The 14,561-nt window shown below is 39.2% G+C and overlaps 1 protein-coding gene and 1 pseudogene across 3 annotated transcripts in view; one reads left to right on the top strand and one right to left on the bottom strand.

Annotated features, from left to right (window-relative positions):
- Positions 1 to 476: 476 nt before the first annotated feature.
- Positions 477 to 971, bottom strand: LOC311625535 (large ribosomal subunit protein uL23-like; annotated as a pseudogene). The gene has a single exon. The product of its transcript is annotated as a large ribosomal subunit protein uL23-like (transcript).
- An 11,620-nt stretch (positions 972 to 12,591) lies between these two features.
- The window catches only part of LAMA2 (laminin subunit alpha 2), a 447,053-nt gene continuing 445,083 nt past the window's right edge, over positions 12,592 to 14,561 (top strand). Inside the window, exon 1 of one of the 2 annotated variants that reach the window (XM_084889596.1) lies at positions 12,592 to 13,079. In XM_084889596.1, the coding sequence (XP_084745722.1) occupies positions 12,974 to 13,079 (106 nt within the window). In that variant the 5' untranslated portion in view covers positions 12,592 to 12,973. The remainder of the gene's footprint in view (positions 13,080 to 14,561) is intronic. The other variant, XM_084889597.1, reaches the window with a different exon arrangement.

The following is a 14,561-nucleotide window of genomic DNA, read 5'->3' as shown; positions in this document are numbered from 1 at the left end:
AAATATTGCATTTCTTGTTTTACTGGCTAAAGTAAGTCACAGGGCAACCCTCAATTCAACACAGTGGGGAGGTGATTCGCCCACTGGTAGGGCCTGCATCTGAAATATGCTAGGAGTGAAGATTTTTATTAGTTAAGTTGTTTATTTCTCTAGTGTTGGAACAGGAAGGAAATATCAAATAAGTAAAAAAGTTAAAGTTGAGGCTTTTCCTGAGTATCACCGCTAGCCATCCCCCAAATTAGTCCAGTTAGAGTGTTCTGAGATGTGTGTTCTGATAAGAACAGGGTGTTTGAATTATGTAAGGGCATTTTGCTCACTAACTGAAAATTAAGAGAGTCTGTCGAATCATTTTTCCTCACTATCTCTTTTGATGTAAGGGCTCCTTCAGTTGAAAATTACCGTAGTACTACATTAGTTACATAATGAATCTACAAATACTTGGTCATACTTTTTTTTTTTTTTTTTTCAGTGTAAAATTTTTATATTTAGAATTAGGCAGCTGGACTCAGTTTAGATGATTCCAATTTTGTTGGCAACATCCAAAGCATCATAGTCAGGAGCCAGTCGAACATATGCCTTCTTCTCGCCATCAGGCCTGATCAGGGTGTTGACCTTGGCCACATCAATGTCACAGAGCCTGTTTGATCTGGTGCTTGTTGGCCTTGACATCCACAATGAACACAAGTGTGTTATTGTCTTCTATCTTCTTCATGGTTGACTCTGTAGTCAGGGGGAACTTGATAATGGCATAGTGGTCAAGCTTGTTTCTCCTGGGTGCGCTCTTCCGAGGATATTTAGGCTGCCTCCGAAGCCTTCCTGTCTTTGGCCGTCGGAAGGTAGGTGACCTGTGGATCTTCTTTTTTTTTGTGGCTGTGGACGCCTTTCAACACTGCTTTCTTTGCCTTCAAAGCCTTTGCTTTGGCTTCGGCTTTGGAAGGGGCAGGGGCTTCCTTCTTCGCTTTTGGGACCATCTTCGTCCTTGGTCATTCTTTATATATTCCCTTTTATAATTTTTGCCTTTGCGTAGATCACGGCAACATTTTGATCTATTAAATTATGATATGATATATGATATGAAGAAAATAGATTGGTGGAATATTTGGATTCTATAGAACACTATTTGGCACGTAATATAAATTTCAGCCCTGGTTTTCTCCTTCAGAAGAGTGCTGATTGGGGAACATTCTATATTCTTAAAACTCTAACTCAAGGTTAATGATGCATTTTATGTTTCATATAAGGGCTTTAAGTTTATCTACTGTAGAAATTCTGTAAAATAATCTGAAAGGAACAAATTTTCTTTAAAGGGGTAGAAACTGTCTTATCGTATGCTTGATAATTTATATTAATAACTGCAAATTAATTGTTCTTTGAAATTTTGTTATCTCTTCTGTGGTAGACTGACCCTGAAGGCTTTTAAATATCCAGTTTTTTGTCTTCTTGTCTTCTTTGTGTAAGAAGGGGGGGTGGGCCGCCTCCTTTCTCTTGTCTTCTTGTTCCCATATGAGGGACATGGTTAACACTCCTGCCTCTCTCTCTCTCTTCTCCATGGGAGGAGGAGTGGATTATCCGGGTGATAATTTGCGGAGGATGAATTGGAGGTGATAATTTGGAGGTGTATGAAGCTAAGGCTTTTTTCTATTTTAGGTATTTGCCTGTTGCTCAGGTTCTCCATCCCCCATAAGTAATTTAATTGGGTGGGCTCTGTGAGGATGCTTCCACTTGTAGTTCCCCCAAGTTGACTGTAAGTAGGTGGATAAATATTTAACTTTGGGGTTGGGAACTAAGAGATTCCCATGGATACACCATTATGTAGTAACTAGAGGCCCAAGGCCCAAAATTCGTGCAAGAGTAGGCCTTTCTTCCCCTGCTGCCAGCTTCTCTCTGGAACCTGGGGCCCAGGCTTCCCGTGCAGCCCCAGCTTCATCCGAAGGCCATCCGGAAGGACATTTGGAAGGATGTCCAGTCTAATTATCATATTGCACTTTTATTATTATAGTTAGGTGATATTCTCCAACAATACTATCAGATAAGCCAGTCTTCATTTAATGTTGTTGATAGGTTCTTGAAACAAGATACAACAAATCAAATTTTACAGGATAAGTGTATAAACAAAGTTAAGTTCCTATGGCATCTCATCAATGTTATAATGAAATGACATTGGACAAAATGACGTTATTTGAGGACATGCTGTGTCTCCTCTACCTGACTTCTTTGTCTATCTTTAAATGATTCTGAACAGAGACAAGGAAAATAATGCTCTTCTTCCAACTTTAGCCATATCTCCCTCTCACCCTCCCACCCCAACACACCCCTTGCTCACTGCCACTGGTTAATCACCCTTCACCACCGTGTTATTCTATCCTACTTTTCTACTTCTATCCTACTTTTCTGTTTTCCTCATCAGATTGAGAAAATGATCTGACCCCAACCTGTCTCTTACCACTTTGCCTAGTTCTTCCTCTTTCTGTCACTGTCTTCAAGTGTGCATTGACCTCAGTTTATACACTCCCCACATCTGTGCACATGCTCTGCTTTCTAACCAGAGTAGTAGCTTGCTCTGTCCTGTAGGCCTGGAGCCAGCTGGGTTATGGCTTTGACAGCTGCTTCTGCTTAACATTGGAGTTTCCACTGTATCTGCTGCTCCTGATCCCTCTTTAATGTTTTGGTGCAACCTTCCTCCCTCTTGCCTCCTGTTTTGAGGTTCCATGTTACCACCGACCTTCAAGATATGGGCACAGCTCTCCATTTTACTAAGCACCCGCACATGTGTACCTTGGAAGTGTGAGAGGCTAGTTCCTAAATGGCAAACATTGACTAAAAGGGATGGGAATGAAGGTGTAAGTTCTTTTTTTTTTTTCTTCTTCTTCCTTTTGGAGGCAGAGTAGCTTCATGTGATCTCTCTGAAACTGTCTTGCATGTTTTTTGACAACAAGCTGTGTCCAGCTCAAAAACACTCTGCCCCTGCTTTACTCCATTTTCCCAGTGTTCCTGTTTCCCTGGGATTGGACTTCCCACTAAAATGTTAGCAAAAACATCTGTTCTTCAGAGTCTGTTTTTTTTAGAGACACAGGGATAAGACAGATCTCACTTTATTTCTTATTTTAAATCTTTATTGTTGAAAGTTTTACCTATGTCCCTTTTCCCCCATTGACCTCTTCTAGCCCACCAACCACACCCCGCCCCAAGCCTTCACCACCCTATTGTCTGTGTCCATGGGTTATGCATATATGCATGCAAGTTCTTTGGTTGATCTCTTCCCTTCTATCTTCCCTCTCCAATCAAATCTCACTTTATATGTCACATTTTCACAGAGGGTTACCCTAGGCACTCACTTCCAGCCCCAACCCTATATCTCTTTGGGCACTGCATTTATTATTGCATCTGTTATCTAACATATTGGGTCGGCAACTAAGTAATTGCGGATTTTTAAAAGAAAAAGACAATTTTTTCATGGAACTAAATAACTTTATTCTGTAATGTATTGCCCATTTTGATCAATGACCTTTTGCCATCTTTCAGGCAGCATCATAACCCCACGTTCAAAAAACTTCTGGTTTTTATTAGCAAAAAACTGAATCAGGTACGATTTGACATCATCATCATTATTGAAATTTTTACCATTCAAGGAGTTTTGTAAAGATCGAAACAAAAAGTAATCAGATGGTGCAAGGTCAGGACTATATGGTGGATGTGGCAAAACATCCCAACCAAGCTCCATTAATTTTTGCCGAGTGACCAAAGATGTGTGTGGCCTTGCATTGTCATGATGGAATACAACACCTTTTCGATTTGTCAATTCGGGCCGCTTTTCTTCAACTGCATTGTTTAATTTCGTTAGTTGTTCAATGTAGACATCAGAATTGATCGTTCGTTTGGGTGGTAAGAGTTCAAAGTAGACAATTCCTTTGTAATCCCACCAAACTGATAACAAAACCTTCTTTTGATGAATATCAGCTTTTGATGTTGTTTGAGTTGGTTCACCTGGCCTGCTCCACGATCTTTTCCGCTTGATATTGTTGTAAACAACCCATTTTTCATCGCCAGTTATCAGTCGTTTTAAAAATGGATCATTTTCATTACGTTTCTTTAGCAAATCGCAGCTGCTAATGCGTTGCGTTAACTGTGATTCTTTCAGTTCGTGAGGAACCCATGTATCGAGTTTTTGAACATAGCCAAGTTGTTTTAAGTGATTTTCAATGCATGTATGTGATACATGAAGCTTCTCTGCAATCTCACGTGTTGTACTGTGACAGTCTGAATTGATTATTGCTTTGATTAGGGCGTCATCAACTTCAACTGGACGACCAGAGCGTTTTTCATCTTTGAGTGAAAAATCACCAGAACGAAATTTGGCAAACCAATTTTGACACTGCCGTTCTTTTAAGGCTTCGTCACCATAAACAGCACATAACTTTTTATGAGCTTGCGATGCGTTTTCCCTTTGCGGAAATAAAAAAGCAAAATATGACGAAAATGTTCCTTTTGATTTTCCATTTTTCAACGAACGCCAAACGAAAACTCCAAAACAGATCAAAAAACTTTTTTTACTGATTAACAGCTGAATAGCCAACTATCAAATAACAAAATGTGTTTTACATTTGTACTACGTCTGCAAACCTAAAAATTCAACTGAAGCATATATGTGTGAAACCCGCAATTACTTAGCTGCCGACCCAATATAATTTATTATTCATTATGGTTATTATTTTTGTCTTTTATCCTTCCCCATTATAAAAGTTTGAAACCTATAGAGAAACAGATCTTTGCTCGTTTTGTTGACAGCTGTATCTTCAGCACTCAGAACAATGCTGAGCACATAGTAGGCCCTCAATAAATATCAGCCTAAAAAATGAAAGACTGAGTGTTTGTAAAAATTTATGGTGAAATGAGGATATTAGTTTGTATACTTCCACTTGTTTCTAGGCTAGCTATGTCTTCTTATTATTTCTTTTTATTCCTCAATAGAGAAATCTATTTTCTTGACTCTAGTTTGTTCATGAGATGATTGACATGCATGCCTTCAAAAGAACTAGAAATAACCAGCTGAACATCTCCCATGGCTATTACCTCAACATATCTAACTCAGACCTGGCAGTCATCCTGTATTTCCTATCTCAGTGATTAATACTGCCAGACTGCCAGTTGCTCTAACCTGAAACTTTAGAATACATAATCCTTAAATCCCCATATCCGGTTGGTTAGCAAGTCTCATTAATTCACTCTCTCAAGGATCTCCAAAATATTTCTCTCCTCTGTATGACCCTGATTCATGGGAGTCCTGTGCTCTGTCATATCTCAGCTTAAGTGTCACCTCCTCAGACAGAGTTTCCTGACACCCTATTTATAGAGCCTTCACCTTGCAATTACTGTTATGTCACCTTGTTCGTCCCCTTCATAAGTGTTATAACCATTTCTAATGACTCACTTAACATTTTATTACTTTATTATTTGTTTCTCCACTGGAATGTAAGTGCTATGAAGCAAGACTTTGTCTACTTTGTTTTTTTATAGTAGCCACACTGTCTAGTTTCTAGCTCATAGCAGGCACTCTATCATGAGCTGAATGAATAAATGACACAATACTCTTTTACTAGATTCATTTGATTCTACTTTCCTTACTCATCTTTTTCAGTCAACCCTTTATAGTTATAGTATTGTTATAAAAAACAGAGAACTGATTATATCACTGCTCATTGTAAAAACTTTCAGTGTCTTAAGTATATAATTACATCAATTCCCTCAACAACAACAAAAAAAAATTGTAGAACTAATTTCAATAAACTTTAAATGAGTTTTTGAGTAGAATTGAATGTGTAATACTAGGTCAAAAATCTTAAATTTTATATTTGTTCTTAAATTCTGCATGGATAAAACAATTCTCTTTAGAGATAGAGTTTAAAAAACCCATAAATTATTCTACATTATTTTTATTATTCATAGATTATTTTAATTCTTTTTTCCCATATATTAAATTTTATATTTTTACTTTCAATATTTCTTTTGTTTTATTTTACATTCTAATTTTTAATTTTTACACATTTTAAAATATTAACAGTTAAAAACTACCTTTTTCTAGATAGAGTTATAGAAATTTCACTTAAAATAATTGTATTTTGTGATTAGCATGTGGGGTTGATATCTCATGTCATTTACTCTTCCAAAGATTCTATGTTTTTGTATGAAAGTACTCAGGAACTTACATTTTAATATATTTTTCTCACTAAATAAAAAATAATTTTAAAATGACACATAATTGACTTTAAAATTATGTATTGACCATGTAAGTCATTTTTTAACAGATTTTTATAATATATGTACTGTATAATACATTGGAAATTTTTTTTTTAAACTAGTACATTTTTTTAAAAAATATATTTTATTGATTTTGTACAGAGAGGAAGGGAGAGAGATAGAGAGTTAGAAACATCAATGAGAGAGAGTCATTGATCAGCTGCCTCTTGCACACCCCCAGCGGGGATATGCCCGCAACCAAGGTACATGCCCTTGACCGGAATCGAACCCGGGACCCTTCAGTTCCCAAGCCGACGCTCTATCCCTTGAGCCAAACCGGTTTCGGCTAAAACTAGTACATTTTTATAAAGTTTAATAATGTAATTATTTTCTCATAAGGTAAAATATAAAACAATGCTTCAAAGTTTTTGCTCTTTTTGCAATAAGCCAGTTTTTTAAATTACATACATTTTTTATATAAAGACAAGGCACTCTTTTTGGGGGGATTTTCTACCTGTGTAAATAAAATTTTTAATTTTCTAGTCTTTAATAATGTTTTAAAATAAAAATTTTGATGTTTATTGCCAAACTAAAATTTTGTGATTAATTATTTACAGAATGTATTTTAGTAAATATGTCTCTTTTTTATTAAGTAGTGCTATGACATTGTCATTATTAAAAATGTCAATAATAACTTAATCTGACATAATTTTATAGGTTTGTAAGAACTGTTAATTGGATTAACAAAAATTATTATTCCTGTTCTTAATCTCATATTTCCTGAAAGTACCACTTGTGAGGACTTATTAAAATATAAAGTATAATTGGAAAATTATTTTAAACACTGTAATCCATTTCAAAGGTGACATTATTAATGTGAAGAATAATAGAATATTTTAAGCCCATGATTCTCAAAACTGCTCTAGCTTATTACAGCTCTTAAATCCTTAAGATAAATTATCACTATATCTGTATCTAGTGTTTTTTATTATTACTTAAAGTGTATAATTTTGAAACTTTTACTCCCAGCCATGAAGAACTAATTGGCACTGTTTCTTTTTATGTAAACTATTAGAACACTGCAAAAACATATAAAAATGCTGTTTTAAGATATTGGATAATAGTACAAGTTTGTTTAAAAAAATCTAAAACATTAGATTAGTCCAGAGATTTATCCAACTTTCTGCCTGGAGACAGCTTATAAACTCAGTGCAAGGGGAAAAATCCCAAGCAGAATATAGCAGTTCTTATTAGCTGCAGAGGTGGAGATGGGTTTGGGAGGCAACTTAAATTTATGCAGGATGATATGGGAGGAGGGTAGTTATGATGGACAAAGCTCCAGGAATCTATGTGGGGGTCCCCTTGAAGCTTTATGAAACCATGTCAAAATAAATATATAAATAAAGGAAATTGAAGTTGAATGAAAGGACTGGGAGATATATCATTTCCAACCAGTTGCAGTGAAAAGATATTATTATTATTATTATTATTCTACAATCCTGGAGGAGTCATTAATTATGTAAGTCATCCTTAATAGAAGAATTAAACTAGACCCAGAGTAAAAGCTACTCTAGTTATACACTAACAGAGTTTAAACTAACACTGAAAGGATCATGCTAATCCAAAAAACATGATCATCATTCTTGAAAGGAGGATAACAGATAACTCAACACATAAAATTTATAATATTTAATACTCAGTAAATAATTGCTAGATACACAAAGGAGTAGAAAAATGTGACCACTATTCAGAATAAAATATGTCAATAGAAACAGACCCAGAGATGACAAAATGTTTGAATAATCAGGTAAGAACTTCAAAACATTTAACTATTGTAAAAGAGTTACGGTTAAAGTTGAATATGAGAAGGGAAAAGGAAACCATAAAAATTGAAAGTAATAGAATTTCTAGACTAAGAAAATGAAGTACAAAAAATTTACTGAATGGGCTTGAAGGCAGATTAGACACTACAGAAGGAAAGATACATACACGTAGTGGTACAGACTAAATGTTTATGCTGCTCACCCCACTCCCCAAATGCATATGTTAAAGGTCCACCTCCAGGTATCCAAAGGCGATGGTACTTGAGGTGGGACCTTTGGGAGGTGCTTCGGGCAAACCCCTCATGAATGGGATCAGTGCCCTTACAAAAGTGACCTTGGAGAGCTCCTGCCTTTCCATCATGCAAGGGCACAGTGAGAGAAAGGCAATCTGTGCTTGAGGAAGTGAATTCCCAGTGGCCATTGAATCTGCCAGTACCTGAATTTAGCCTCCAGAACTGTGATAAGTAAGTTTTCATTGTTTACCTGTACATGAATTCGTGCATCAGTGGGGTCCCTTGGCTTGGCCTGCGGGATCAAGTGGAAACTGACTCTCCAACATTCCCTGAGGGGTCCTGGATTGCCAGAGGGCACAGGCCAGGCTGAAGAACCCACTGGAGCTGTGAAAGGACACAGGAGGTTGGCTAGCCAGGGAGGGACTGTGAGAGGGCTCCAGGGCATGTTCATCCCATCCTGATCAGCCGGATCCCAGCAGCAAGCTAACCTACCAATTGGAGTGTGCCCCTTGGTGGTCAGTGCATGCCACTGCAAGCAGTTGAGTGGCCTTAGCATATCATTAGCATATTATTTGATAGGTTGAACTGATGACTGGACAACCAGATACTTAGCATATTAGGCTTTTATTAAATAGGACTAGAAGCCTGGTGCATGAAATTCGTGCACAAGGGGGGGGGGGGGGTTGTCCCTCAGCCCAGCCTGCACCCTCTCCAATCTGGGACCTCTCATATCCCTCTCACAATCCAGAACTGCTGGCTCCCAACTGCTTACCTGCCTGCCTTCCTGATTGCCCTAACCACTTCTGCCTGCCAGCCTGATCACCCCCTAATCACTCCCCTGCCAGCCTGATTGATTCCTAACTGTTCCCCTGCCAGCCTGGTCACTTCTAACTTCCCTCCCCTGCAGGCCTGGTCACCCCCAACTGCTCTCTCCTGCAGGCCTGGGTCCCTCCCAACTGCCCTTCCCTGCAAGCCTGGTAGCTCCCAACTTCCCTCCTCTGCCAGCCTGATCATCCCTGACTGCCCTCCCCTGCAGGCTTGATTACCCCCAACTGCCTTCCCTTGCAGGCCTGGTCACTCCCAAATGCCCTCCCCTGCTGGCCATCTTGTGGCATTCATCTTGTGTCCACATGGGGGCAGCCATTTTTGACCACATGGGGGCAGCCATCTTGTGTGTTGGAGTGATGGTCAATATGCATATTACTCTTATTAAATAGAATTAGCCATCTAGTTTATGGTAATTTGTTGTAGCAGCTCAAATGAACTAATAAACATACATATATCAATGGAAACTAAATAGACTAAAGCACAGAGAGAAAAATAATTTAAAAAATGAACAGAATAAGAACTGATCATAGCCCTGTACATGGAGGGCTAGGAGAGACTAGAAAAAAAGGCAGACAACTCTGTTTTGGTAGATGGCAGATTTAATAAGCAAGGACACTTATCTAACAGGCTTGTCATGTGTGGCCACAGGACAAGTAAATCTCTGTACCTGCCCATACAGAGAATCTTAAGTTTATATCAATGCCTTCACTGGGTTCTGTCACAAATACTGTGCAGATGATTTCAACAACACACTGTTCTCTCAAGGCTGTGTCCCAGAAGCAGCTTCTAGTCCAGGAAGGACTAGAGAGAGTGTGGGGAGGGGTCTGGCTCACAGGTCAACCTGCAGTCAGGTCCTCTCCATGACCTCCTCCAACAGCTGTCGAGGAACTGAGCACTGAAGCCCCAAACTGAGAATATGCACTGTATAAAGTATATTTCACAAAGGACTTTTCTTTATAATAGATACATTTAAATGTTCCAACTTACAACAAATAAAACAAATAGGAAAATGAGCAAAACATCTGAGCACATAGTTAGTTCACAAACCAAGTAATAGACATGCCCAATAAGCCTATGAAAACATTTTCAGCATCTTTGGACAAATGCAAATTACAATACCAGTGAGATATCATTATGCGAGTTGCTAAAATTAAATCATGTTCAGTGTAGGTAAAAAATGTGAAGCATCTGGAATTCTCATATTATTGAGGGAATTTAAAATGATAGCCATATTGAAAAACAGTTCCTGATAATTATATATCCACCAAATAACCCCATATCATTCTTAGGAACTGAGGGCTATACATATATGTCCACACACACTGTATTCAAATACTCATAGTAGCTTTATTCTTAATAGCTCAAAACTGGAACAACACAAATGTACTTCACTAGGTAAATGTATAAACAAATTGTGATATAGCCACACTATTCAGCAGTGAAAAGGAATAAGCTACTGATATAAAGCAAGAACTTGGCTATACCTTCAAAGCATTGAGCTGGAGTGAAAGAAACCAGGCATAAAAATGATTATTTTATTATTCCACTTATATGAAATGTATGAATATCTAAAATCTATAGTGACAGAAATCAGAACAGTAGTTGCCTGTTTTAAGGGGTGGAGTTTGAGGGAATTACTTCAAAGAAACTTTGGAAGAATGATAGAAATAGATTATTATTATTATTATTATTTTTTATTGATTTCAGAGAGGGAGAGGGAAATAGAAATAGAAACATCACTGATAAAAGAGAATCATTGATTAGCTGCATCCTGCACGTCCCCTACTGGGGATTGAGCCTGCAACCCGACATGTAGCCTTGACCAGAATCGAACCTGGGACCTTTCATTCTGAAGCCGAGGCTCTATCCACTGAGCCAAACGGGCTAGTGATAGATTATCTATCAATATTAATTGGGGATAGTTATCAAATGGAAGTTTACATTTTTTAAAGTCATCAAATGGGTGCATTTGTTTTGTGTCTATTGTGCCTCCATTAGGTTTATCTGAAAAATAAATATAGCTTTGATAATACTTATTCTGTATCTTACTTTTGGTTAAATAATTTTGTGATTTTCCCCTGTGTTGAACCTGATAAGTAGAGTTGACAGTAGAGATTATAGTCTTAGTCTTGAGTCCTGGGCCAGATTTTGTTTGGCAATTTCCACAATAAAGGAGGAAAATGATTATAAATTTTCCTAGGACAAGCATTAACAGAACTAAGGAACATAAATACTATTGCGATATATTTAATCACTTCAGCAGCATCTTGCCAGTGGTTCTCAATCAATCTCATAATGAATTTCCTTTCAATAAAATAAAGGCAGTATTTTAGATAATTACCGAACTTCAATATAATATTTTAAAAAATTGATATGATGTATTCAGTATAAATAAAAAAGGAAATAAATCACCTATACAAAATAATTTGTATTTCAATATGTAAATACTTGTGCAACATGATCTTAGTAGGTGAAATGAAATAGAAGCCCAAACCTATTCCCAGAGTCACCGTTAATGTGACAGATGGGGTATTAATTGTGTCCTGGAGACAATGCCATGGACAGAGTTGTTATTAGTGATGTGATTTTCTGAAATGATAAACAAATCTAGGTAATGTTAAAAAACAAGTACTTGTGTATTATTTCCTCAATGTATATAGTAGGTGCATCCTAGAAAGTAAAATCCATGCAAAAGTTTTTATGTGCAAAATAGACTTAAATTATGCTTGATGAAATATAATACATGTTTTAGTGTTTGTTTGTTGTTTGTTTGGTTGTTGTTGTTGTTGTTGTTGTTGTTTTTTAATAAATGAATGCCCAGGGGCCCATTCAGAAGTCCCCACAGGACAATTTCTGGTGTGGAATTGTCCCACCCATTGTGACACAGCTAGCACTCCGCCCTCACAGCACACTAATGCCAGTGGTCCTGTCAATCACGGAATAAAATGAAAAGACAGCCTGCCTGCAAGTCTCATAAAAACCCAGTAAGAAGCATTTTCAAACCCTCTGCGAATCACAGACACAACAAACAAACGACCACACATCTAGGAAGGAGTGTCAGCTGCTCCTGGAGTGACAAAACATATTTGCAAAAATTACATTGACTAAAGGGAAGAAATTAGGATTGGAAGGGAGAAATTTTTTAGTCTGAAAGGGAACACGTGCAAAGATCCCTTTATTTTCTTTAAATAACTGGAGATTGAGCTGAACGCCTTAATCTTAACATGCACATTGGTCATGAGAACGGCAGTGGAGCCAGGGACTCTGTTTTGTCCCCCCTTTGCTGCTTGGCCAGCATTCTGCGAAGCAGTAGCCCCCTGGCCTGATTTGCAGGGAACCAGGGACTACCTGGGGCCCTCAGGTAAGAGGCCATCTGCTCTTTGTCTCCTGGACACAGGGCTCTGCCAGGCCTTTCCCAGGAGCCACATCCACCGGGCCTCGGTCAAGTTCCCAGCTGCGCAGACTTTGCACAAAGCACGCTTTGCATGCGCAGGGATTGCACAGATCACGAAGTTCTTCCACATCAATGCCTTTCTTGACCCTAGAAGTTCAGGCAGCAGAGCCCGAAAGGAAGGATCCCCTTCTCAGAGGGCCAGACCACAGCATGGGAAAGACCTTTGCACCGGGGACCCTTTAAGTGCCTGCGCCGGCCCCTCTGCTGGGCGAGGGCGCGGGGGAGGGTGGGGAGTGTCCTCCTCCCCCACCCCCCCTCCTCTGCTCGGGGCTGGGCCCCGCCAGTGGGGCTGTCTCCTCCTCCCCAGCAGCTGCAGCGCCCTGGGCTCACACGCCGGGCAGGGGACCGAGCAGCAGGGACTCCTCCGGCTCCCCGAAGTGGATCCGCTCGGGGCCACCGCGATGCCTGGAGCCGCCGGGCTCCTGCTGGCCCTGCTGCTCAGCGGGGGGCTCGGGGGCGGCCAGGCGCAGCGGCGGCAGCGGCTGCCACAGGCGCATCAGCAAAAAGGTACAGTCGAGGCACGGGCTGGGGGTTCCATCCTTTGTGGGGCAGGGCCAAAGGCTCCTCACGGGTCCCAGAAAGTTGCTGGCCTGGGACCGCTTTCTCCCTCTGCCACGGGGAGCGCGCTTTGGGGCGAGAGGGGCCAAGTTTGGAGCAAGTTCACTCTGCGCGCCCTCCCCGGAGTTGGGGAGAGGGGTTTGCCTGCCTCCCCTGGCCAGAAAAAGGACGTGCTTTTCATTGTTCCTTCCTTTCGGAGAGACCTTGCCAGCACTGGACATCCTGCAAATTGAGTCCCAAAATCTCCCCAAGAGGCAAACTTTTCACCAATTGACAAAAGTTTCTTCAAATCAGACTCCTTCCCTGCAGAGAAACGTTTCTCAAGCAGTGAGTGGCTCATCCTGGAACTTGGTGGAAGGCAGCTGATATAAATATATACAAAGTCCCTTTAAATACATATATTTAAAGGGACTTTGTATCTATTTGAGCAGTGCTTATAAAGTAGTGAAGTGTATGGATTTTTTTTTCTTTCCTGGCAATGGCCCCTCCAGCCTCATATTTTCTTTACCCACATCCTATCTCAGGTAACTTATTATATAGTGGGATTTCCCCTTTTGCTTAAAATGCAGGGGAGACTGCTGGGCCACCCTCTTTTAATTAAGACCACAACGGCCAGACTTATGCTTCAGGGGACTTTGGAAAACAGTTGTATTTTAATGCAACTCAAGCTATTCTCTTCAGAGAGCCTTAATGTTTATATGCATATCATTTCTGAAACTCTGGGGAGCCTTTGAAGAGTTACTTTATGATCATGAATTTTAAAAGAAGCACAAAATGCAGTATTTTAAAAGACAATTTACAGTACATTCTTTCAGCAAACAGTTCTGTACGTTGGAAACTATGCATCAAAGTAAAATAATTAAGAAAAAATTAAGGTTTGGTCTCAGATATCAAAGTATTTATCCAGATGCACAAAAGCTGGAGGTTAGCAGCTTTTGAAAATGTTGATGAGGCTGAACCTGCCAAATGTTTGTAATGTCCTGTTTCCTCTTTGAGTTAACTGTAATAAAGATATGTCTAATAGTTCTGATAGTTTTTCCTCTGATAATATAATGGTATTTCTAGCAGTGCTACTTCATTTAAAAAGGAATAAAAAATACCCTATGCCTCTTGCTACAATAATAACTCCTTGATTAAAATGCCGAGAATAAAAATGACCTAAGTTCACTATATGATTTTTTTCTTCTTCTATTTTTGCATTTCCTTCTCTGAGAGGTAAAACGAGGTCAGTGTGGCTTAATTAATAGAATGCACGAGACAATGCTTTTGAGAATATCTCTGACAACAATTTATAAACATGTGACTTTTCAGTATTATCTGCTCAGTTATATGATATATTTTAATAACACGCAATACTTAATACTCTTAGGTAGCTGGGCGTGAAGAGAGGCCAAGAGTACCACTCCTTCTGTTTCCTACAGCGGGGCAGAA

This window comes from Pipistrellus hanaki (assembly GCF_964339955.1).
Source record: "Pipistrellus hanaki genome assembly, chromosome: 7".
Classification (NCBI taxonomy): Eukaryota; Metazoa; Chordata; class Mammalia; order Chiroptera; family Vespertilionidae; genus Pipistrellus; species Pipistrellus hanaki.
Note: the sequence above shows the minus strand (reverse complement) of the source record. Positions and strands in the feature narration are given on the sequence as shown.